Source organism: Labeo rohita, chromosome 20, assembly GCF_022985175.1.
Source record: "Labeo rohita strain BAU-BD-2019 chromosome 20, IGBB_LRoh.1.0, whole genome shotgun sequence".
Lineage (NCBI taxonomy): Eukaryota > Metazoa > Chordata > Actinopteri > Cypriniformes > Cyprinidae > Labeo > Labeo rohita.
Genome location: NC_066888.1, coordinates 5,104,681 through 5,130,722, shown reverse-complemented (window position 1 = coordinate 5,130,722; position 26,042 = coordinate 5,104,681). Strand labels below are relative to the sequence as shown.

Below are 26,042 nucleotides of genomic sequence, written 5' to 3'. Positions count from 1 at the left end.
GAACACTGAGAAGAGAAGAGAACAGCGCGCTCTCTCTCTGTTCTCTCCCTCAGTCACTCAGGTTTGCGGGTTTTTTTCCGTTAACGTTTAGGGTTTCTTCAGCATCACTTTTGTTTTTTACTTTGGTTTGTTTGTAGTACTTACTTTTTATCCAGTAGAGTTTTGGTAAACGTGGGGTTTGTTCAGACGTGGTGCTTGGTAAAAGCGACTCGCGTCTCTGCCTGTCGGAGAATTTATTTTTCTTTTTTAAACCGTCAGCTGGCTCTGACCAGTTTTTTTACTTCACGCACTGAGTGTCTGACACTTTCTTTCTGTATTTCATAAATAAATAAATAAATAAAAAAACCACACTGCTCAAGGTTAAAAAAAGAAAGTTATGTTGAAATGAAAACTCTTGTTCATTACATTTTACTTCATAATTGCAACCGCATGTGTTGTATTCATTGTTGCAAAACTTATTCTGTATATAGTTCGTTTGTTATCATGATCAAAACCACTGATCTGAAGCTCAATGCTGATGCTGTCATGTAAATAGTTTTCCAATCAGCAATAAATATAACAATTTCTGATCAACCCATATCAATTGCATGCTTAAAATAACATACCGGTTAAAGCCCCGCCCATTTCAATACAACATGACCCACTTCCAGGTTAAATCCCACCCACTTCCGGGTTATGCCCCGCCCACTCCGAGTACAGATACAGATACAGATAATTCATATGGTTAACAGATACAGATACAGATAATGCTGTACTCGCTCATCCCTAGTAATTATGTCGGCTACAGAGGGTAAATGGTACAGTGTACTCTTAAATAATTCAAAATCATTATAACTTGAAAATTTTATGTCTTAACACACATACTTTGGTACACATCATCAAGTGTTTCATTTCTGTGTTACCATTTTAGCGTCACCTGCAAAAAATTGCAGAAAAATAATGATTGTAATGATTGTGATTGCAAATGTACACTCTGTATCTCTTTCTGTACCCGGTCAGTTCAGGTGGGGTTTGCACGTTGGCTGGGTTTAGGTCACTCTCATTCCCTTGTTGTGATTTTAAACCATTAAACCAGTGTTGTTCTTGTGAGAGAGCTGATCATCATTAGCTTGTAAACAAGGAAGCAGCAGCTTCAATTGTGTCAGTGCAAACATGGCTGAAAAAGCCCAAAGAATAAGTGGCTGCCACAGCGGGCAGGTTTGGCCCAGGTCAAGCGGAACCGCTCTCTCCTCCCATTTGTCCTCCTTGGTCCTCCATTGTTCTCAGCCTCATTAGCTACTACTAAAGATGCCAGTCAAGAGAACCCAGCGTTCATTTTAAACTGGATCACAAGCAGGGCACTGAAAACTCCTTTCAAGAGTCCGGTTTGGGACAGGATCTTCGGGATAACTTGACGTGAGCTGTGCTGGAGAGATGAGAAGGAGAGGAAGTTATGATGAGACCACTGCCCCCTTACAGCCAGTGAGTAGCTCTGAGGGTGGAGATACCCAAGTTCTTGCGTAGCTTTTAAAATTACAAATGAAATTTTTTTAAATTCAATTTTTCAAATGTAAATCTACTATAAACAAGTTAATTCAGAGACTAGCGTCTCATTCTCAAGCTTCACATTCACAATAATATGGAATCTTTTTTTACATATTACTAAATAATCTGTGTCAATTATATTAAATTTAAATATAATAATACAGTATTACAAGATGTTTGTGCTATGTTTGTACATGATGTGAACTCATGACTTGGCTTATTTTAATATATGTCCTGTGTTTCCATTTATTTGTTTATTTACATTCACATTTACCATGGCATGACTGTTTCAGAAAGAGATGATTTAGAGACCATAGCTTTTCATTCTCACATTCAGAATTATATATACAATATATAAATGATATTATACAAAAATATTATACAGAATTTTCATTCTGTCAGTTGTATTAAGTTGTAGACCACTTTAGAGGCACTATTTTAATTTGTAATATATGGCACTTTTAACACTTTAAATAACGATTCACAAATAAGCACCTAATAAATAGCATGGTAATCAATTATGTTGCCTTTGCATGACTGTATCAGGAAGTGGTACAATACAAAGAAGATTTGACTGTTTCAGTGTATATGTATTTATTTACATTAGTACTTACTGGCCAGTCAAAATGTTCTGTCATCATAATATAACTGTATTAGAAAGTGATACAACAAAAATGCATGTATATTTATTAAGTGATTGTTTACTTTGAAATAGATTAACTATTTTAAAATGAATTAATAAATACATACATACAAACATGCATAAACAGACAAACTTCTATGCTACTTACAGTAATAAGTACTGGTTAAAGTGGGATATTGTGATTGGAGTCTGGCTTGCCACGAGTCCTATACATTTATAATACAGAAATCTGATGGCATACAATTGACTTTGCTATGAATAAAGTGTCTACTTCTCCTTTTTGCAGCCACAGTTCATTGCCAATGTCAGACAGACTGATAAATTGGCTCCATACTATACAAATGACACAGTCTTGTTTTTCACTGGCTGCGTGAACAAGTGATCATTGTTTGGGGCCGCATAATTGCCCCAGAATGCAATAGTGCGGAAGAAGGTTCCAGGAAGGCTCTGTAATTATGCCATGTTGCATTAATATATACTAAATAACTGATGCATGCTGTGCTTTAATAGTTTGTCGCCTCTAGTGGGACTCATGTCAAGATTCTTAAACCCTGATGATATGTGAGTATTAAATACACAAGGGAATGCTTAATTGTTCACATATATGAAGGCATAATTAATTAGGTTTGCCATGACTGTGTACACAGTCACCTTAGAAATGTATCTTCATTATCCAACATGCCTGTTTTAGAAACTTCTTGGCAGTGCTATTTGTATTTCATAATGAATTGAATAGGAAAATTGTCACACGAATTTGTTGGTTTAAGTAAGTAAGTAAATAAATTAATTAATAAATAAAATTTGATAAAACTCAAATGTTAAAGTAGCTTATCCACTGTGGCCCCAAAAAGGACATTTGTCTGAATCCCATATGTTAAAAAAGTGGCATTTATTTTTAAGATGTACAGTGACATGCAAAAGTTTGGGAACCCCTTGCAGAATCTTTGAAAATGTAAATCATTTTAACAAAATAAGAGAGATCATACAAAATGCATGTTATTTTTTTAGTAATGTCCTGAGTAAGATATTTTACATAAAATATGTTTACATATAATCCACAAGACCAAAAAAAAAAAAAAAAATAGCTGAAATTATTAAAATAACCAACAAAGTTTGGGAACCCTTAGTTCTTAATACTGTGTGTGGTTACCTGGATGATCTACGACTGTTAGTCCTTTGAACCCTTTCCAGCAGTGACTGTATGTTTTTGAGATCTATATTTTTACAGTGGGGACAACTGATGGACTCAAACACAACTACTAAAAAAGGTTCAAACATTCACTGATGCTCCAGAAGGAAACACAATGCAGAGCCGGGGGGGTGAAAACTTTCGAACAGCATGAAGATGTCCATATTTTTCTTATTTTGTTGAAATATTATTTTTGTTTTTATTTTATTTTTATTTTTTCCATTTAGTACTGCCCTTCAGAAGCAACAGAAGGTACGTGCATGTTTCCCGGAAGACAAATTAAGTACAATTTACCTTGATCTTCAATGCTCTTAATGCATTGTGTTTCCTTCTTGAGAATCAGTGAATGTTTGAACCTTTTTTTTTAAATAATTGTGTTTGAGTGCCTCAACTGTCCTCAGTGTGAAAAGATGGATCTCAAAATTATACAGTCACTGCTGGAAATGGTTCAAATATACAAAAGATGCTGGAAAACTGAAGAATCTGCAGGATCTGGATGATTTTTCTGAAAGACAGTGCTCAGTATAACTGTTCAGAACAAACAAGAGACTTATGAACAACCATCACAAAAAAAAAAAAAAAAAAAAAGAAAAAAAAAAAACAGTTGTAGATCAACAGTTCCCAAACTGTGTCTTGTGGAATTTATGTAAATATCTTTTATGTAAAATATCTTACTCAGGACAGTACTAAAAAAAATAACATGCATTTTGTATGATCTGTCTTATTTTGTTAAAATTATTCACATTTTCACAAATTCTGCAAGGGGTTCCCAAACTTTCGCATGGCAGTAAAAAGTGTTTTTTTAAGCAAATATTTACCAAAGAACATGTTATATCAAAAGTATTTGGACATTTTTTGGTTGTCAATATGTCCAAGTTTTGATAAACTCCACCTATGGTTATTCTGTTTAGACACAAGTTACACAGCTTTAGACCAGTTTGTTAAAAGTATGCAGGAAAAAAAAAGTAAATTCTAGGTGACTTTTTTTTTACATTTTTGTACAGAAATGGCTCCAAAAAACAGTGTTCTAAGAAAACCTCTAGACTTATTTGTTTGCATTTGTTTGATATTTTGTATGCCATCCAATGCCATTCAGGCATTTTTGAAAGAAGAGGTTGAATTTTGCATAAAGTGTAAATGACCCTTGCTCAGATTAATGAACTTTTACAAACAAAGAGTGTAAAACGGTGTTCAGTCGTCGCCAAGTCTGGTCCTAATAAGGGAACAGAATGTTCAGTCTCATTTTGGTGGTTTACAAAAAAAACTGATTTATTTGAAAAGAAATAATGAGACCCACACTTGAGAGAAAAAAATCAGGGATTAGACTTGCTTTCTCCACTAGAGATCATTCATTCCTTAACCAAAAGGGGGTGCACAAACAAAGCAGTTATGAAGTCTGAAAAGTTGATTGCAGACTGAAAAGATGACTGCAGAATCAGTAACTACTAACAAACAACATGATTTACACTGGTGAGTCCTAAACTTTCTCCTTCCTTAATGCTCTGAATCCCTGCTGTGTTAAAGTCACTAAACCTCAGAAGTGCTGTATTATACTTGCATTACTGCTGTGCATTTTGAAGTTAATTCAAACTCTTGGTCTGCTCTGAGAGTATTTACATGTCTTTTATATACTGCTCTGATGCAGTAGTCTGCTTTTAAAGACATTAACCTGCATGTCTCTTAAAGGTCAGTATGTTTACCCTCTCTCTGCTGGCCTTAGTTACTATGGAAATGGAAACACAGCTGGTGATTTACTTTCTTAAGTTACCTAATCTTGTTCAACTGAGCTGTCATGGAAAAACTGACAGGATTCTGTCAGCTTTGACAGGTCATTCTCTTATTAAAGTATTCATTTTGAGTTAGTTAATACCATCTTACATTTTATGGCTGTATAGCCATATTCTGTGGTTTGTCATTAAACATAAGGGTAGACCAGGTACAGTTGATACACTTTTTGCTTCTTCCATTAACAAACCAAAACTAGAGACTGGAAAGAGATGATTTTTCATATGACATTTCCTTTACTTGTCTACTAAAATATTAATAATTATTAACATCCATAAGTAGGTCATATTTGCCACAATTAGCTTTTTTGTTTCAACTGTACCCATGTTGGATACAGTTGGAACAATACTCGAGTACAGTTGAGACACCCATCCGCAATGCTGTAAAGCTGCTGAATTGTAAGCAATTCATTGTAAATGTAAAATACCTTTAAAAATGAGAATTCAACAGTTATTATTTCCATTCAATACTTTATTTGATTATTTGTTTAGTTAAAAGTAGTTCATTTGTACAGTAATGGCAAACAGCGATACAATATTTAATTTCAGTTCATAATTTTAATAGTAACAGTTGAAAAGTTGAGTACAATTGCAAACAGCAATAATAAAACGGTTCAAATGCAAACAATAACCTAATAACATAATAACAATAAACATAATAAATAAATAAATTATACATTGTGTCTCAACTGTACTCCACTGACCACCTCAAACATCTCTCTGTGATGACCGTACATGACACAAAGTCATGCAATATGTCAGTTTTTAGAGCACAGATTAAGGTTTACGAAAACGTAAGATAACTTTAACAGTCTTGTAAGGATGAGAAGCTATTCAATGTGGAATGGATGTGGTGAAGTGAAAAAATTACCTCAGAAAAAAACTTAAATAAACATGTTATTTAAGGTGTTTCAAATGTACCCCTGTACCAGCTGTACCCAGTCTACCCTATATTCTTAATACTACAGTATACTTTATACTATATTGAGCCAGTGATCAAAGCAAAGTGCCTTAAAAAAAGGCATAAGCAGTCATCCAAAATGGCAAAAAAATTGCTAAAAAGGCCACACATTATGTGGGTGAAATGTACATTATGTACAATCACATATTAGGACTTAATGACTAAAGTTTGGACTTTATTAAGACTTAAGGCCCTATTTTAACAACCTAAGCACATGGTCTGTAGCACAAGGCACAGGTGCACTTTTGCTAGTTTAACAACAAAAAAAAACTGTTGGACTGTGAACGCCAGGCACATGGTCTAAAAGGGTTGTACCTATTGAGTCATAGGTGTGTTTTGGGTGTAATGTGCAATAAACCAATCATCTCCCATTCCCTTTGAAAGCCAGTTGTGCTTGCACCATGGCTGATTTGCTTTTAACATGGTGGAATTTGCAAGAACAAAGACTAAATGCTTTGGAAACTGATTCATTTTTAGTAGGCCTATTTGTCATGTTTGTGTGCTGCTCCGCGTCCCTGTGTGTGTAATAAGCAGAGTGGAAGTGTGTTGTGCACCCGCCTATGGGCACGTATTACTTATGCGACCTTTAAATAAAAAAAAAAAAAATACTGTGTAAACGCTTTCAGTTGCCTCAAAATAGCTACGCGCCAACAACGAGCCTAAAAGCACCTTGTTTTCAGATCAGCACACCCATGGGCGAACAGGTGGGCGCAAGTGCATTTGCTAGTTAAACAACGTGGCACTGGATGTGAAAATAATAACTGCGTTGGGCTGAGCCTAGCAAAAAACACTTGTGTTGTGCCTGGCGTTACATTGCGTGGGGTGTGTGATAGGGCCCTTGAGATCAAATAGCCAGCTGTGTCATACAACTGACCAAGTTTTTACTCACCAGTGTTGGGCATTACAGTAATAATATTACTTTCCCTGGTAAATAGTGGTATAGCTAATTACTAATAAAATGTATCTTGTATCTTGGCAACTGTACACTTTTACTGTCATGTGACTTTGTATTTTGGAATCAAACACATAATTTCTGCCAGACTGTGAAAAGGACGAACACATGGGAGGTGTGGAAGGCACCCATTTACTCTAAAACTGTTTTTGGCTTGTCAAAGTAAAATTTTAACATGGCAGATGTAATGGCTGTTACATCAAAACAAATTTGTCATTAATATGTGATATTATGCAACTGGTTTGGTTTATCATATATATGTCACAATCGCTCATTTGAAATAAAAAAATTCAATCATCTCTATCAATTTTATAATAGTTGTTGTGCTTGTACGCACTTAATGTCACCCACGCAGCAAGCTAGCTTTGTCAGGAGATGGAGAAGCCCACATCATATAGCGACTGGAAATAGCCATTATTTTAATTTTGTAGGGAAATTTAAAGGATGACAAAAACATCAGTGTCACATGTAAATTGTGTAGTGTGCTAAGACTTTGTCTACTAGGAACATGTTTGCTTGAGCCCTGTTGCAGATTTTACTATGTTGCTGCTTTATTAAATAACACAAGTTGTTTAAAATATTGTGGCCTTGTCATCAGTTTGAGTCAATTGTACTCTTCGTTTATCTATAACATTTATGGATTCAGAGGCTGAAAAAATGACAGTTTTTGGGGTGTAATGGAAAAGTAATGTAATTAGTAGTGTAACTAGGTACTGTTGGCCAGGAGTAATAAGTATTGTAGTAATATTACTTTTGAAAGGGGTAACTAATGAGTAATATATTACATTTCTGAGTAACTATCCCAACACTGCTACTCATAACAACATGTTAAAAGATTTAATATATTTACTATATTGAGCCAGTTAACACCATGTTAAAGCACTGCACAAAACATAAACATGAAAGACACACCAAAAACTCACCATGCCAAACAGTTATACAAAATGGCAAAATATTGGATTTTTTCAGTGAAGCTGTTGTTGTTTGCCAAAGCGTAAAAATGTCCAAGCAAGCAGTGACAGCTGCAATGCTGAAATAAACCGCAGTGACCCACAGCTCCCATGGCACAAATCAGGGATGAATGCCAGGACATCAAGCACAGAGCACAAACACACAATGGCCACACCATGAACTGCTTCCACCACAACACAGCCATGGCAGAAAGAGAAAGAAAAACCTAGACAATAAAAAATTAACAAAACAAACAGCCGTACATGGCAGCAGTTAATAAATAAACTTCATTCTTCAAACCAGTAGGTTTCAGTCTAGAATTAAGTAACACTGGGAAGACCAGTTTTAAAAAAAAATTAAAAAAATGTGTTAGTGTGTAAAATGTTGCTAAACAACTTTTTTTGTTTTGTATTGTTTTGCTTTGTTTAGAGGTTTTTTTTTCCCCCAGATATTAACCAAGAAAAACATTTTTTGTTTCAGTATTAAACATACAGTTGTAATGGCATAAGTTTAAATATACAATATCTGACTGCTGAATGTAATTTTTACAATTGTTTTTATGGAGCAAAGGGAAGTTGAAGATGTGAATTGTCTGACTCTTTTATCTGCTCAATACAAACACTTTTTATCACTCAATAAATATGATTTTATTACAATTATTTAAATATATATGTTTTAAAGAAGTTCACTTCCAGAACAAAAAATTAGAGATAATTTACTCACCCCTTGTCATCCAAGATGTTCATGACTTTCTTTCTTTAGTCGTAAAGAAATTATGTTTTTTGAGGAAAACATTTCAGGATTTATCTCCATTCTATGGACTTTTATGGTGCCCCCGAGTTTGAACTTCCAAAATGCAGTTTAAATGCAGCTTCAAAGGGCTCTAAATGAAGAAGGGTCTTATGATCGGTTATTTTCTAAAATAAATGTACAATTTAGATACTTTTTAACCTCAAATGCTCATCTTGTCTAGCTCTGCATGAACTCTGTGTATTCAGGTCCATGACAGTTAGGGTATGTCAAAAAACTCCCATTTCATTTTCTTCTCCAACTTCAAAATCGCCCTACATCGCTGTTTTACCATTTTTTTGCAAAGGGCATTTGGTCTTCTTTGCACTTTGTAAACACTGGGTCGGTACTTCTGCATCAATGTAGGGCGATTTTGAAGTTGAACTTTTGACCTACCCTAACTGTCTTGAACCAGAGTACAGAGCTAGACAAGACGAGTGTTTGTGGTTAAAAAGGTCTTTTTTTTTCTTCAGAAAATAACAGATCTTTCGCTAGATAAGACCGTTCTTCCTCAGCTGGGACCATTTAGAGCCTTTTGAGGCTGCATTTACATTCAAACTCGGGGGCACCATAGAAGTCCATTATATAAAGAGAAATCCTGAAATGTTTTCCTCAAAAAACATAATTTCTTTACGACTGATAGAAAGAAAGACATGAACATCTTGCATGACAAGGGGATGAGTAAATTCTCTGTAATTTTTTTGTTCTGGAAGTAAACTTTTCTTTAATTAACAAAATTAGTCAAATAAAAGTACAATGAATAAAATAGCGACTGCTCTATGCAGCACCTGCGGGGTCTGGCTCAGAGGAGACGTTCTGCACCAAACCTAGTGCTGGGGAAAGCTTTAGGAATGTCTTGGAGCCCAATAAGGTATGTTTTATAAAAATATATTGTTGTTCTTTTGTAAAACGTAATGATCTTACCGTACAGATAGACCATGAAATGAATGGTTGTATTAATGGTTGGATTAAATATTTTAAATATTTTGCAAAGATTAATAAGCTTCTCTTTCAGAAATCCCATGCGCTACATTGTTCATTGATGTTTTCAAAGCACTTTTAACCCAAAGCAACCACACACTGTTGGATTTTCCCAGTTGTACTATTATTTCATTCATCTGTAGTCATACAGTTGTTGAGTTGGCGGTTTATAGAAACTTTTCTCGTCTTTAGGGAGGAAGCTCAGTGTCTGGTGGCGGCGGATCAGTGTCCCTTTGTGCTGGGATTGACAAGTGAGAACTCAGAGCTGATTCTGGATGAATGTGTTCAGCTAACCGAAGGACTGAAGACCATAGAAAGACACCTCTTCCTCCTCAGTGATGCCCTGGTCATTGCCAAACTTAAGTAAGAACTGTGACTCATACATACACAAACTTGCACAATAACCACTAAGTTGCACACTAGAAGTGTCCATTAACCATCCTGCTATATTTAGAGCTGCTTTCATTTTTGATATGATATGGGAATCACCTAGCAAACAAACACTTTTGTTGGGATTCCCCCATAATTTAGTTGAGGCTAAATATACTGTTTTGGTCTCACTTTATATTACACGTCTTTAAGTGCTATGTTGAACATTTAAATTAATTATTTAATGCAGTGCACTTATTGAGTATATTATCTTTACCACACTTTTAATTATTAGGTCAAAGGTTGACTTGCATTGACCCACATTAATAATATATATATATATGCAGGTCTTTAAAAAAGATATAAGGACTTACCTTAAAAAATATAGTTTATCTTAAATAATGCACATTTAAAGTCCAGTTTAATTACTAAAAAAGCTGCATTTACGATGCAAGCAATTAGAAACATCTCAGGAACATATGTCTAAATGTACTGATTTGACTTTTTCTTTTATTTATTTATTTATTTATTTATTTATTATTATTGTTTTTTTTTTTTTTGTCATATGTCAGCCTGGTCTCAGCCTGGTCAATACGTAGGTATTTATACCCTGATAGCACATGTACATCTCGGAGACATGTATTTGATTTCTGCATTTACATCTGCAAGACGTATTTTTTACATAGTTTGCTCATCTAGAATACGTCTATTGGACGTTTCCTATCAGTTGTCAAATAGACGTCTATTAGATGTCTTTAAGATGTTTATGACTTAGATTGTATGTAAAACTGACATCTTACAAATGTCTGCCAGACATTTGTACACAGCCGATTTCCAGATTAAGAGATCTTTAATAGACATCTTTAAGACATTCGTGTGCTATCTGGGTACATACTGTTTAGAGGCACAAAACGTAAATTTTCTTGATGCGGCAATATTTTAATTTGTTAAATGCACTTCAGCGTGGGTTTATTGCTGTTGCTTACGGTTGCTGCTCTCGCTGCTCAGGATGGAGAAGAAGATTGCTGAATAAAGGCTTGAATTTGGGTCTGTTCTTCGCAATCAAATGGATTCTGAAGATTCGGATTACAGCGCACAGATAAAATTGTTTCATTTTGTAATTATGTTGCGTGTTCGGTGTATTTTATGTTTCTATTGTTAGTTACAGCTTGTAGGAGAAAACGCCTTGTGTGTCCCACCACGGCAAACAAAGTACATATTACATAAATGGTTAAACGATTGCAGAAATGTTATTTATTTTAAGGGTTTAAAGTGTCTTGTTTAACATTATGCAGGCCTATTCTTGGAAATGAGCTGGCAGCAGAAATCGCACAACAGAATGAAATGTTAGCACTTCATATTAAGTAAACAATTAAACAATTTAATAATGCAATTGAAAACATAAGCCCATTGATATGACAACTAAAAACAATAATAATCATGCAATTAATGCCGCAATTTCATTTCATAAGGATTCGTTTTTAGGTGTCGTCAATATGTCAGCATTGTACGTTAAAATACTGAAAATATGTAAGTATTTGTACATTTAGATGATGTAGATATGTCAGTATTGTACGTTTTAGTGTCTGGAAAAATGTAACTAAATGTACGTTTTGTAGAACCACATTTTACCTAAAATACATACGAATTATCGTGAGATCACGTTGCATATGTACACTTGGTGACCTTTGTCTGTCATGTATTCCTACACAGCCGAGATATTTCATACAGATTTGATTATAACTATCTGTCCTGTTCTTCCGCTGCTACTTCTGTATTGACTGGTTTCTTCTGTATTGACTAGTTGTTTGACCTTGATGTGATAGAGAACACAGACAATGCTTGAATGATTCAGCAGCTTGGTCACCATCTGTGCTATTTAGGATCTGAGAAAGCCAATAATATCAGCTGCTGCTAGTGAAGAGACAAAACAAATACTCCAATTAGTTTTAATAATGGTCAAACCAAGTGACCCAGAATCTCACGCTAAAACACTAGATGCTCCTTCAGTGTGCAGATAACTGTTGCTTTTATGTAAAACAATACCCATGGTGAGGCTTATGCAATACATGTTGCTTAACAATCTATCAGAGGTGCTGAAGGCACAAAAACAATAAATAAAAAGTCTGAAATCTTAACACACAGAATGCACAAATATCTGAATTTATGGCTTAATGTGATGATATTAATTTATTTTTAGTTTTCAGCTTTTTGAACTGCGTCCGTCAGCCAGCCTAATGAAATTAAAGTGCCAAAGAAAAGGGGAAATTAAGCTAGTTCCTTTTTTTCTAAATGTGGCATTTGAAGTAAATGCTGGTTTTGCATTAGTTTCATTCATTATTCACTTTTAAGGAGCTGGTATATATGAATATATTAAAATATAGAAGCATAAAACAAGTACTGTACAAAGTTTGGTAACACTTTAATTTGATAGTCCACTTTAGACATTCTACTAACAGTAAGTAACTTTGCAACTGCATGTCAACTAGTCATTAGAGTATTAGTAGACGGTCTGCTTAATATCTTCTAACACTCTTCTAAACTTTGCAAGTAAATGTCAACTTATTCTACTAACCCTTAACCTAACCTAACAGTCTGCTCTGAGAGTTAGCAGACATGTAGTTGCAAATTAATGAGAATTAGTTGACATGTAGTTGCAAAGTTACTTACAGTTAGTAGAATGTCTAAAGTGGACTATCAAAATAAAGTATAACCCAAAGTTTGATACTATCAAACTAGGCCTCATCTTATGATTATCATGATGATGTTTAAGGTACATCTGGGCTAAAAGTCCCCAGTGGGGTAAAAAGGCCATTTTGATTTCATTTTCTTCCATAACATTAAATAAATAACAACAATTTTCCAAACACCTGTTTGCCACTACACTGTAAAAAACACTGGGTTAAAAGTACCCCAGCGCTGAAATATCGGTGAAATATCGACAAACTCAGCGACTGGGTTGTTTTGACCCAGCGGTTGGGTTAAACCCAGCCTTCTGGGTAGTTTGGTTTAACTCAACTATTGGTTAAAAAGTAGTACATTTCTTGCTTAAAATTTAACCAAAATGAGCTGGAAATTAAAATGTATTAATATGTTCAGTAAATTAACATTTAGTTGAATAAATAATAATTAAATAATAAACATTTTTAAAATTGCTTATTAATACATTTTCAGCTTTTGATTACTGCTGATGCCTCTAGTAATTATGTGTCTGATTTTTATGGGTTCATTTTAAGACAGCCATATAGTCATTTTTAAGCAATCTTTGAGTTAAATAAGTTAAACATGGGTTAAACATTGAACCAAACTGCTGGGTTAAAACATCCCAGCTGGTGAGTTTGTCCATATTTTACCCAGCATTTTTTACAGTACATAAAGTGTAAATCTTACTTGTAATCGTAATATTCTATATTAATTGTTTGTAAAATGATGCCAAGCACACTTTTTTCATCTCTGTCACAAAACATGATGGTTTCAAAAGTTTGTTTCAGTTTTGTTTTGAACACGATTAAATCAACAGTTTTTTAGGTCACTATGTTGTTTGGGCTGAGGTCAAAAAGGCAAATAGTGACATTTCATAGTGCCTATAAAGTAATTTGTAGAGAAAAGGTTTGTTTTGAGATGTGCAAGTTGTCCCACAATGGCTGCTTCAATTGGTGAGCTCAAGCAAGCTTGCCTGATGCACAAGAACCAGTGAAGTTTGTTATCACACCATGAACAAGTACAGCTGAGCCTCTGTTTACCATTTAATACACTATATATGTGACCCTGGACCACAAAACCATTCATAAGTAGCACTGGTATATGCATGGGTATATTTATAGCAATAGCCAACAATACATGGGTCAAAATTATCGTTATTAATCATTGGGATATTAAGTAAAGATATTTTGTAAGTTTTCAATCATATATTAAAACTTAATTTTTGATTAGTAATATGCCTTGCTAAGAACTTCATTTGAACAACTTTAAAGGAGAAGTCCACTTCCAAAACAAAGATTCACATATAATGTAGTCACCCCCTTGTCATCCAAGATGTTCATGTCTTTCTTTCTTTAGTCATAAAGAAATTATGTTTTTTGAGGAAAACATTTCAGCATTTTTCTCCATATAATAGAGTGATATGGTGCCCCAATTCTGAACTTCCAAAATGCAATTTAAATGCGGCTTCAAATGATCCCAAATGCGAATGTAAATGATCCCAGCCGAGAAAGAAGGGTCTTATGTAGCATAATGATCGGTTATTTTAATAAAAAATAATACAATTTATATACTTTTTAATGCCAAACGCTTGTCTTGTCTTACTATGCCTGGACTATTTTAGGGTATGTTGAAAAACTCCCATCTCATGTTCTCCCTCAACTTCAAAATCGTCCTATATCGCTGTTTTTTGTTTAGGGTGTTTGATCTTCTTTGCATGTTCACTTTTCAAACACTGGGTCAGTGGAGTTTTTCAACATACCTTAACTATTTTCTCAATATTTAGATTTTTTGCACCCTCAGATTCCAGATTTTTCAAATAGTAATGTATGTGTTATTATGTATTTTCATAGTGAACTGCACAGTTACCTTGTCATGAGTTAATTTTGTAATAAATTAACTGTACATTATGTCTTACATAATCCCTCAGTGATTGAAAAACAATAGAAGATTGCACACAACAGTGTATGCCTGTCCAAATTTAACATACGTGTGCCTGGAGATCATCACCATACTGCAAAACAATACAACCGAGATTTGTGTGTTTACAGGTCAAATGCAAGTTACAGACTCAAACACAGGATTGATTTGAAGGACCTGTGGGTGTGCGGCTTTGAAAATGACGATGATGTGGCAGAGGACGAAGACACAGATGTTGATCTAAGAACGTCTATCATATTGGCTTGGTCTGTTTCTCTGTGCTTGGCTTCATTCTGGTGAGGTTTTTTTAATTTTTGTTTTGTTTTTTTATAAAAACAGTGCTTTGCAAGTAGATTTCCAGGAGCAGGATTGAACATGCACAATAACACGAGTTCACACGAGCATGTAGCAAACAGCAGAGTTTGTGGGTAGTCTGTGGGCATGTTGCTGACGCTGAAACTAAATTGCTAACCAAAGACATACGTAGCCAGGATGCTACTGCTAGCATATGACGGCAAAACACAGGGCGATTAGAGCAGGTGTATAAGGTCTTTGTGCAGTCATTGCAAGATAATGAGTAGGTGTTCTAGACTTCTTTGAAACTGGGGCATGTAGGTGTTCTCACAGGTGTTGGCAGATGGTTGCAACACTGAAGAGCAAGCTGTAACACAAAATTTAGCTGACTTGAACAAACAGAACCCATGAATTAATAAAATATGGAACCAGAAATAGCAGATCATTCATGCTGGTTTGCACAGCATGAAAATGTGGTTTTAGGCTCAAGCCGTTAAAGGGAAGTCAGTGATGATCTTCTATCAGCATTAAAGGGCACAATATAACAGGAATAGTGAAGTACAGCTGTGGATTCAGTCACATGATCTAAAAACCAACAGAGGCTTTCCAATAATACCACATCACTTAATAGGAATCAGGGCAATGAGTGGGAAGAGAGAGAACAACTTTATCATTTACTTAAAGGTGCTGGGTACTAATTGTATTGAATAAAGACTTGTACTGTACTTCAGATCTTAAAAGTACACATTTAAAAATAAAGGTTCCAAAACTGTGTTTTTGCAGTGATGCCATAGACAACCATATTTGGTTCCCCAAAGAACCTTTCAGTAAACAGTTCTTAAAAGAACCATTTTGAAGAACATTTTTAAAACCTAAAGAACCTTTTTAGAACCTTTTCTGCATTTGAAAGGTTCCATGGATGTTCAAGGTTCTTAATGGAACTTTTAATGCTAAAAAAGGACCTTTATTTTTAAGAGTGTAGATAAAAAAAAACAACTATACTTGCAGAAAACATAATCTCAATAAAATAAAAGATCACTAAAACGGGATAATTTACCCCAAAATGAAAATTCTGTCATTAATTGCTCACTCTCATGTCATTCCCAACCCGTAAGACCTTCATTGTTTGTCTTCGGAACACAAACTAAGATATTTTTGAGTTTTCTGACCCTGCATAGACAGCAACAGAACTGACACGTTAAAGGCCCAGATCGGCAGTAAGGACATCGTTAAAATAGGTGTAACCAAAAACTACACTCTTAATAAAAAAGGTGCTTTAAAAGGTTCTTCACAGCGATGCCAGTGAAGAACCATTTTTGGTTCCACAAAGAACCATACAGTCAAATGTTCATTAAAGAACCATCCCTTTCTTATCTTTTTATAATGTGAAGAACCTTCTTTCGCCATAAAGAACTTTTCTTCAGATGTTAAAGGTTCTTTATTGAACCATTTAGACAAAAAGGGTTCTTCTATAGCATTGTGAAACACCTTTATTTTTAATAGTGTATAGAAATACCCAAGACGTGCCACTTGTATAGTTTTGAATGTGGAAAAATGCAACGCTCAATATAGATGGTGCACAGAAGGAAGCCCCGCCTTCTAAATAAAAGAGCCAATTATTAATTGGTAAAATCATTGCGTCAGTGAAGCTGCCATTAGAAGTCCTGGTTGTTATAGAAACAGTCAGCGTTTTAAGACGTGCGCTTTGAACTACACATGGGCAATGGCTGGTCTAACCTGAAAAATAACTTTTTCATGCTATTTCAGCAAAAGAAACAACATTTATGAGACAGTTGTCAAATTTCACTGGTGATTTCAAATATGAAATTTAATCATACACTTGCTGAACAGTTTTTGGATAAGCTGCCCTTGCATGCCGAGCGACTTTTCAAAGATGGCTGCCAAGTTAAATTACTTGCTTTAAAGTGACTTTGGTGTAACTCAGTCTGATATAATAACGTCATTATCACATGGCACAGCTAATGGGTTCTCTCCTGTATCGGTAGCCAATGAGCTAGCTGCTCAGTATTCAAATATATGACTAGTGCTTGATGTACTTCAGAAACCCTCCAACATCCCCAGCTCAACCTGTATAGATCTGCTACTGGGTGATTCATGAATGCTATATGGCAGGGGTGCCCAACCCTGTTGCTGGAGATCAACTTTCCTGCAGAGTTTAGCTCCAACCCTAATCAAACACACCTGTCTGTACTTATCAAGTGCTCCTTGAGATCCTAATTAGCTGGTTCAGGTGTGTTTGGTCAGGGTTGGAGCTGAACTCTGCAGGAAAGTCGATCTCCGGGACCAGGGTTGAGCACCCACCTATATGGGGTTATTTCATGTATGTTATATGTGTAGCATCAGTATTTCTTACACGCTAATGCAACCCCCCCGGGTTCTACTTGCCCCCGCTTCAAGCGGGTCTTGAACTCAGGACTCCGGCATGGCAGGCAGCCGCACTAACAAGGAGGCTAAAGACAGTTAAGGCTAGAAGGAATACAGCTCTAGCTACTGGGCATGCACACATCAATCTAACGTTATTTTTGTCACACTGTACAACATTAATACTGTGTTTTTTTTATTATTATAGTAAAGGCAAAGTTTAGGGTTGGGGTAGGTATAGACGTTTAAAAAAACACAGTCTAATAGCTAGAACAATTCATTTCATTGTTAGTTTCCGGTCTGAGCTGTATCCCTTCTAGCCACAACCGCTAAAGACTGCAGCCACTAGTGTCTGTCGCTAGTGCGCCTCTTGAGATCAGGGGAGTGAGGTTTACCTGCGCACACCTACCAGCTGGCCTCCGTTACACTCACAGCAGTATGTTGTGGATGTACTATGCCAAGACTAAACACATTAACATTGGCATGTACATTACCATGCCAATCCCTCCAAGAGTTGTAATGACAGAAATAATGCATATAAATACTAGATTTTTAGTGTTACTATGAAATTAAAATGAGATAGTATTTCCAATTTCACAGTGGATGACTCATATAGTTATATAGAATTGGAATGTGTATCTCACATTTATACACCTAACCTCACACCTAAGGTGTGAAACAAAATGTGAGAAAGGCAGAAAACTTTTCTGCGGAAAAGATCCATGTTTCATACTACTCCAAAAATATAAATGTTCACACATTTCACAGTCGTCCAGCCTACGTGTTTTATTAGACCTAACCTACCTTGCATATATGAACTGCAAGTCGCACAGATAAAGTTTCCACTTGTCGCCAAGCCACACTCTGAAATGAGGAAGTGGTAGCTGTAGCTGTGATACTGCTTCCTGCTCTCATGACTCACTGAGACTTTCCTGCTCTTTTTGTTGTAAAGAGGTCGAGAGAGTGTGGCCTCTTCATAAGCACAACATACTCATGCATGCTGCGCTCTCTGTGGATTACTAACTCACACCATGCTGTTCTCTAACTTGCAGTCTGCCTGAGCTAAAGGACCATTGGTTAGATACTCTACACAGGTGAGGTGTTATTTAGTACATGCAAAAGTGGAATTCACATTCAACTTAAATTGTTATACTAAAAATATGACTATTACAAGAAGATTAAGACTTCTGAAGCCTACTGAAAATGCAAACCTCTTTGAGTTAATGACGTAGAAGTGTATTAGCATGTTTACCGGGTGTGCACTCGAGAGTTTTTGTGTACTTCTTGCTGTAAGTTATTATTTGTGAGGCACATAACAGAAAATGTTGCAATTTTAAATGTCATCATAGGAAAACTAGAGAAGCAAGATCGAGAGCAGGCAGCACTTCTCCACCGCCCAGCGTCCTCATGAAGGTGCTGAGTGGCAATACCATGGTACGCATTCCTCTGATTTGTTACTTTAGTGATCACCTTTCCAAAGGTCAGAACGCATAAATGCTTGGAATGGGATATTATTCTTCTGTGGCTTTTATCTTACATGACATAAGTCCTTGGCTCTGGTCTGTGCATGGAAATATCTTTTGGGTACAGATTCTGAACTGGCATTATTTGTTCTGTCTTTCTTGGTCTTACAGAATAAAACTCTAAGTGGAGTTGGGATGGACTCTCCAGAGTTGCCTTTTGATGTGAGCACTCAATATTTCTCATTTTCGTCTCTTTGTATTAGATTTACACTCTTGACGAACACAAAATTACTTTTAGTGACACTTGAAAATGACTGCAGGAACAAAAATCAGGATGCTAAAATTAATATTGAAAGTCTATCATCGTTTTGACAGTTGTATGTGTGCGATTTGTAGTCACACCCTACTACTTCTTCATGTCCTCATGACAAACATGTGCCTGTTCCCAGGGCAACAGCAAATTCTCCACCCTCTCGAAGCAGTTTCATAACCAAGAGGCACATGCACAGCACCCTATTGGTGAGTTTAAACTAATCAAAATGGCTGTTCAAAACCACATGTTGGGTTACGTGCCCGCCAGAAAAACAACAGTGAAACTGAGTAGGAGTGAAAAAAAAAATAGTGTAAAAACACAAAGGTGTGAAAAACTAAGGCCTAAAGACTAAGTTGACTATTACTGCTTTACTCTAGTAGTAAATCTTTTAAATAAATTGTAAACAGTCTTTATTGGTCAACTCAAAAATATTAAAACTATCTGAAGTATTACTAATAATGTACGTGTATGCTTTTCTTGGCTTCAGGGGAGAATGGAGGCAAAAGAAACTTTTTCTCCAAGCTGAAGAGAAGTGCCACCAGCCCAAGTGTACCTGCTCATCCTGAGTCCAGTGCAAAGAACTTGCTGTTTGGGCGACATCTGCAAGACGACACCACGCTTCCAAAACCAATTACTGTATGTCATTGTATTGTATTGATGTATTATTATTTACTTAATGATTTGATGATAATGATACACATGATATTTTTGTCCAAGAACAAGTAATCCATCTACAAAAACATCTGCACCACAGATACAATCAATACAGTGGTACACGTAATGTTTCTTTTGATAGGCATCGTGCAGTTTCTTGCTAGCCTTATCCAGACCTCAATCTGAAGTGTTTAAGATCATTTTGATTAAAGACAAAAATATGGCCAATGCTGCAGCAGGTATAGTAGTTCTTGTCAAACAGACCTTGGAAACTGATGGCCATGGTGATGTTTTCTGAAAAGTAAAATAGTTTCAGACACGCAGTGAGTCATTTTGAAAGATTATAAGACATAAATTAGTCTTTTTCTTCGGAATATCATGCACTGATGAATCATGCACAGGACCAGAAATGACCTCAGTCTGTCTTAAATCTTTTAAAAAGTTGGAAGATTTCTATTCCTCAGACTTCTCATGTTTTTGGTCCTCCAACAGGAAATACTCCTGTTGTTGTTCAGGAAGGGTCCATTTACTGAGGGTGTCTTCAGAGTCTCATGTAACAGCAAAAACCTGAATGCTCTCAAAGATCAGCTGAACTCTGGAGCCCAGGTGGACATGGAGGCCCTGCCTGTGACACTCCTGGTTGGATTGTTGAAGGTAAATAACACTCCGTGTTTACAATAGGCTTTTGCTTATGTATGTTTCTTGTCAACGCCCCTTTTTCCATTTTGATGTGTCTGTGAAACAATGAATCATTTCTTTATTTTCAATGCACTGACAGATTTTCCTGAGGGAACTCCCTGGAGGCCTGCTGGTATTTGAGCACTATGAAAGCTGGATCAGTGCTCTGGAGAAAGAGAGGACAGAGGATGCTCAAAGAGACCTGAGGAGGTAAACAGGACTCTTTTTCTCGTGACCTAGCGGTAAACTCACTGTAGTTTCAAAGTGAATGGTAGAGAGAAACTGGCAGCAGATGTGGGTGCTGTTAAAAAAAAAAGTCCCTGGCACAAGGCATGGTGGTAGAAACGGTGCTTTTCTGTGGACTTTCTATGTACTCTTCAGAGATTTGAAAATAGGGAAATTAGAAGCTGAAGTCTGGCCACAAAATGTCAGAAGGACAGTTCTGTTTTTGTTCTTCCTCCCTCATCAAAAAAAATGGAAGGAGCGGTTGATAGAAAAGGACCTAACAGTTTTTTTCTTTTGTTCTCGAATTTCAGAATGGCCGAGAAGTTGCCCAAAGCAAACAGTCTCCTCCTGCAGCACCTGCTGTGCCTGTTTCACCACATCAGTCAGCATTCAGAAACCAACAAAATGGATGCCAGGAACCTGGCAGTTTGCATTGCTCCAACCTTGCTACATCCTGACAGCCAGCCCCTAGACAGGGATGATGTAGAAAAGGTCAGACACTTAGAAACTTCAAAATAATAAAGTACTATGACATTAAATTTTCTGGCAACACAAGCTAGCCAGGATCAGTGTCTGAGCAAGAATGTATGTCAGATGTCTCAGTAATGTTTTTTTTTTTTTTTTGATACACCTCTGCAGTCTCACTTTGACTAATCTGTCAATTTAAGACACACTCTCATATGCATGATGTGGTTTTAGATGCACTGAAACCACAACACCAAAAACACTGTGACACTGTGTTGCACACAAAACTTAATACCGTACAGTATTTTAACATGCATGCATGTTTTCTTATGTGTTTTTATTAAGGCCACAAATCTTATCCAGTTCCTAATTGAAAATTGCTGTGAGATATTCGGAAATGCTATCCTGAATCTTTTTGGGGATTTGGAGGATCAGGAGTCCATAGACAAGTCAGGTAAATAATAAAAACAAAGAACTGAAACAAAATTTTTTAATGTACGTTAAGATCTATGCACCATTTTTGAGCCCTCTCTGATGCTACATTAGGCCACTTTAGTTCTTAATATCTTTACTTAATAACTACCCAATCAAGGTCCATTTATGATTTTGAGGTTGACCACAACCTCAAGTCTTAACAGGATGCTCACTAAACTATTAATGTAAATAGCATTCCTTAAAGCAGATGTTTCTGCACCCCTAGTGTGGCCAAATCGAACTGCATCACCTCAATCCCTGTTTAGCTGTATTTTTGCCCTTAGCTTTTGCAATCTTAGAATTAGCTAGATGATCAGCAACCTTGTTCCAAAACTCAGTGTGACCCCCTAGAGATGGTGTGATAAACTATTAGCTCGCTTGTTGCTGGTTCATGATGCTATACCAGCTAATGATCAGCTTGGACCGGCTAAAGGCCAAATTTTACCACACTGATAGTCTCACCCTAACCTCCTTTGTTGAAAAAAAAAAAAAAAACAGCATATGGTGGTTGGGTATGTTGTGAAGCATAGCAGCCAATTTGAGCTGGTTTAAGCAGGTCCTGAGCTGGTTATAAGATGGTTATGAGCTGGTCCAGAGCAGGAGCTAGTTTTCTTTGTAACACAAATTAAGATATCTTATAGCATTTCGACAGCTTTGGGGTGGAGTAAGTCTTTAAGAAATGGGAGGAATGCTCTGTTGAATAAACCATTGCTTTGATATCATGACACAGCCACCCAGACCTTTAACACTCATTTTTTTTCGATTACATTTTCTACAGATTCAGCCTCCTTCATGTCCCCTGATATCTCTTTCGATGTCCACCAGCATGACTCAGCATACGACAGCACAGATCCCGATGTCGACTGTGACTGTGTAGAAGTTGAGAGCCAGACGCAAGAGAACAACATGATGCCACGTGGGAGCCCAGGCTTATGCAAGCTAGAACTCCCTGACATTCATTCTTGTTCCTCTGACGCCATATTTGATGCTTGCACAAAACCATTCAATCGGCGGTGCTCCGAACCCTCCATTTTTCCTTCTGCCCCCATAGCGGGTTTAAGAGAACTTGCCCGCAGCCATGATAACTTTTCAACAGAAAAGGAAGACTTTGATGACCAACCACTCAAGAAGCAAAACTCAGATGACTCTTTCTTGCATCCCAACCGCTGTGAGAACAGAAGATCCCAGATGTCCTTCAAGAAACTGGAATTGCCAATCGGTGTGTCTTCTCCAGCATCTAAGGCTGGTTCGTGCCCATCGTTTTGTTCCTCAGATAGCACCTCCTCAAATCTCTCTGAGCAATCAGCAACCACGTCACCTCTGCCGTCTCCTGCAAGCCCTCGCAAGTCTACTAGGCACTCGTCCTTTATGAATAAATCTAGACACAGCAATGGCCAAGGAGATGTGGAAGTGACCCGACGATCCCTCTCAATGAGGGCCAAAAGCCTTGGAAACTTTACATTTAACAGAAGCAGTCTGAAGAAAGGAGACTCCCAAAAGGAAGTTGTCTTCCCATGTGAAACTCTCCAAGAGGACTCTCAAAACGAGACGGAGAACATCGATGAGCTTGTTCGCCGTCGACGGCCTCTCTCCGCCATCGAGGTCTTCCAACATGTGGATAGTCGTATGCCATGCAGCCCGCCATCCTATGAACAAGCGCTGCAGACCGGAGCACAACCGGCTCCTCCACAGTACAGGGCCATGACGGTCCAACACGCCAGAGAGCTCGGCAGGAAATCTCGCCCCATTTCTATGAATGACTACCTACTGGACAATTACAAAGTTAACGAACCCACAGAATACACAGAGACATTCACAGAAAGTGCTCAGATTGAAGAACCACAGCCGGTGTCGTTCCGGCAGAGGGCCATGTCTGAGTCAGTGTCCCAGTCCAGGCATGAACGAGTGTCCCGTAGGTGTAGTCAGCCTGTGTTTGAGGAATTCTCCTATGCAAAGGAATCTTATGTGTGAGTGTTTCTTTCTTAATTGCAATACTGAACTCCTGCTAAGATTTAAAGATGAAGTGTGTAATTTGTTTGTGATTAGCATCACCAAGTGGAACTGCAAAACCAATGATTGTTTTCAAACATGTTTCCCAAACACTCCACCCACTCAACCATAATTGGTTGAACCACTGTTGCTGTGTTAGGCTAGACAGGATGAATAACCAATCAGAGTAATGTTTGTGCCACAATTTTTACACTTTCCAGATAAATCAACCCATGAAACGGCTTGCTTACAGTTGACTCTTAAATCAAGCAGTGATAGGAGAACGCATTTTAACATAGCAAAATTGCACACTTCAGCTTTAAAATAACCTGCAACTGTTAAGCTGTTTAACTTAGTGACACATAGAATTCAATGTGTTACAGCAATTTCATATGCTAATATAAACTCCTGCCAGTATGAAGCTATGTAAATACACAGTTAAAATAATTAAATTGTACAATAAAGTAAAATAGTTTATGGTAACAGAATAATTTTGGTGTAGTAAGAATGTACAGCTGTAAATTACATCATTTCTGTATTATTTCTACTTTTTATTTCACTACAATAAAAAATCTTAGAGGTCACATTGTTTGAACTCATCTTTGACAGTCTCAAAAAGTTGTTAAGTCTCACCCAATGAACACTGGGTTATTAGGTAACTTTTTTTTTTTTTTTTTTTTTTTTTTTGCTTACTCTCATGTTGTTTCATGTGAATAGTGTGCTGGTTGATCTTTTCCTCACAATCTTAATGAATGCTAACTAGATTTCTAGCTAACTAGACTTTATTTATTTGTCATTTTGCAGGTTAATTATATATATATATATATATATATATATATATATATATATATATATATATATATATTTTTTTTTAATTCAAACGTTTGAGTGTTTCACAAGAAGAAACTCTGTTTACTGTTTGTGGTTGGAACAACATGAGATTGAGTTAAAAGATGACAGAATTCTCATTTTAAGGTTAAATATTCCTTGTTTCTTTGGGATACCAACAGAAAAGAGATAAAAGGGGTTATGAGGAACCTACAGAAACAAGTACTTTCATAGTTTGCCATTTTGAACAGCGCTGTTCCCCATGCTTGGCAAGGGGTTGCATAACATGCAGAACAAAATGTCATTGAGAACAGCGTGTTCTACATTGGAGAGGAAGTTAGCGATCATGTGGACTGATTTGGTTTTTCGCTGAATTTGGTCTGCCGTCTCACTTGTCTATAGATATGCCCTATTTCCTCCTCTTTCAGCCTTACTAAGAAACAGACTGCAGTGTGTCAAATGTCAGCTGGCATGGTTTCTATAGCGCAATGTGAACACACTAACATTAGTCTGTATATGGGTAATGTGGGTATATTTTCCAAAGATTCTTATCAAGAGACAAAATACACTAACGTTCTGATCAGCCTCTTAGTTTATCAGAAATGTGAAAACATATGCAGCCATAACTATTAAAGGAGTACTTCACCTTAAAATAAAACTTTATTTACTCACCCTCATGCTGTTCCAAACCTGTATGCTGCTTTTGTTCCTGTGAATCACAAAAATATATATTTTTGAAAGAATTATTATGAATAAGTTGCAATACAATGACAAGAAGACCATTAACTATTGCATGGTCTATGTTCATGTCAGAACAGCAAGTGAAGAAAACATTTTATGACTTATTTGTGAAGTGAAAATGCCAAGCAAGTTAAGGATTTGACAAGATTGACCATAAACATGGCAATGCAAGCCAGTAAACATTCATTAATAGAGACAAAGCAACAGATAAATGTTACATAACGAAACTGTGAATGCTAGCATGTGTTCATAGATAGACGCCTCTTAGTTGCATAACACAGTGGTTCTCTCTCTGTTGCCATTGCTGTCTCCATTATACAGTGATGAATGGGCGCTTTATGTAATGAATGCTTTAATTCTTAAAGTTAAATTAACAACCAATTAGTGACCATTCACTTACACAAGTATTGGATTACCAACAAACCTAAATAGGGAACAACGATATTGAATTTCTCAAACAAAGCACACAAAACCAATGACATAGTCTGAACAAGCAGACGTTAAAAGTAATTACGATGACTGAAAAAAGATGCTCTAAAAATAAAATGAGTGGCAGAGTGGTACATAAGTTCAAACACAACAGATTGCACATACAAGGAATTATGCAATGTGATAAAACAGGACAAGTATGCATAATTAGTATCAAGTAGGAAATGGCAACAAAAATATAGCCAGAAATATATGAAATAATATATTAGCATGCAACCAACAGGAACGGCAATACCGTGAGATCTGCTGAAGTAATCAAGCTGAGGTAACCCAGTGATGGCTCA

The 26,042-nt window shown here is 36.5% G+C and overlaps 1 protein-coding gene across 1 annotated transcript; it reads left to right on the top strand.

Moving 5' to 3' along the window:
- The first annotated feature begins 1,330 nt into the window (after positions 1-1,330).
- On the top strand, positions 1,331-24,301 carry tagapb (T cell activation RhoGTPase activating protein b). Its single transcript, XM_051139177.1, has 14 exons — positions 1,331-1,461; positions 9,579-9,664; positions 9,967-10,137; positions 14,895-15,059; positions 18,492-18,533; positions 18,789-18,873; positions 19,074-19,124; positions 19,352-19,421; positions 19,703-19,851; positions 20,362-20,523; positions 20,648-20,757; positions 21,084-21,264; positions 21,583-21,691; positions 22,490-24,301. The coding sequence occupies exons 1-14, from the start codon at positions 1,414-1,416 to the stop codon at positions 23,680-23,682; spliced, it is 2,622 nt and encodes an 873-aa protein (XP_050995134.1). The 5' UTR covers positions 1,331-1,413; the 3' UTR covers positions 23,683-24,301.
- The last annotated feature ends 1,741 nt before the right edge of the window (positions 24,302-26,042 follow it).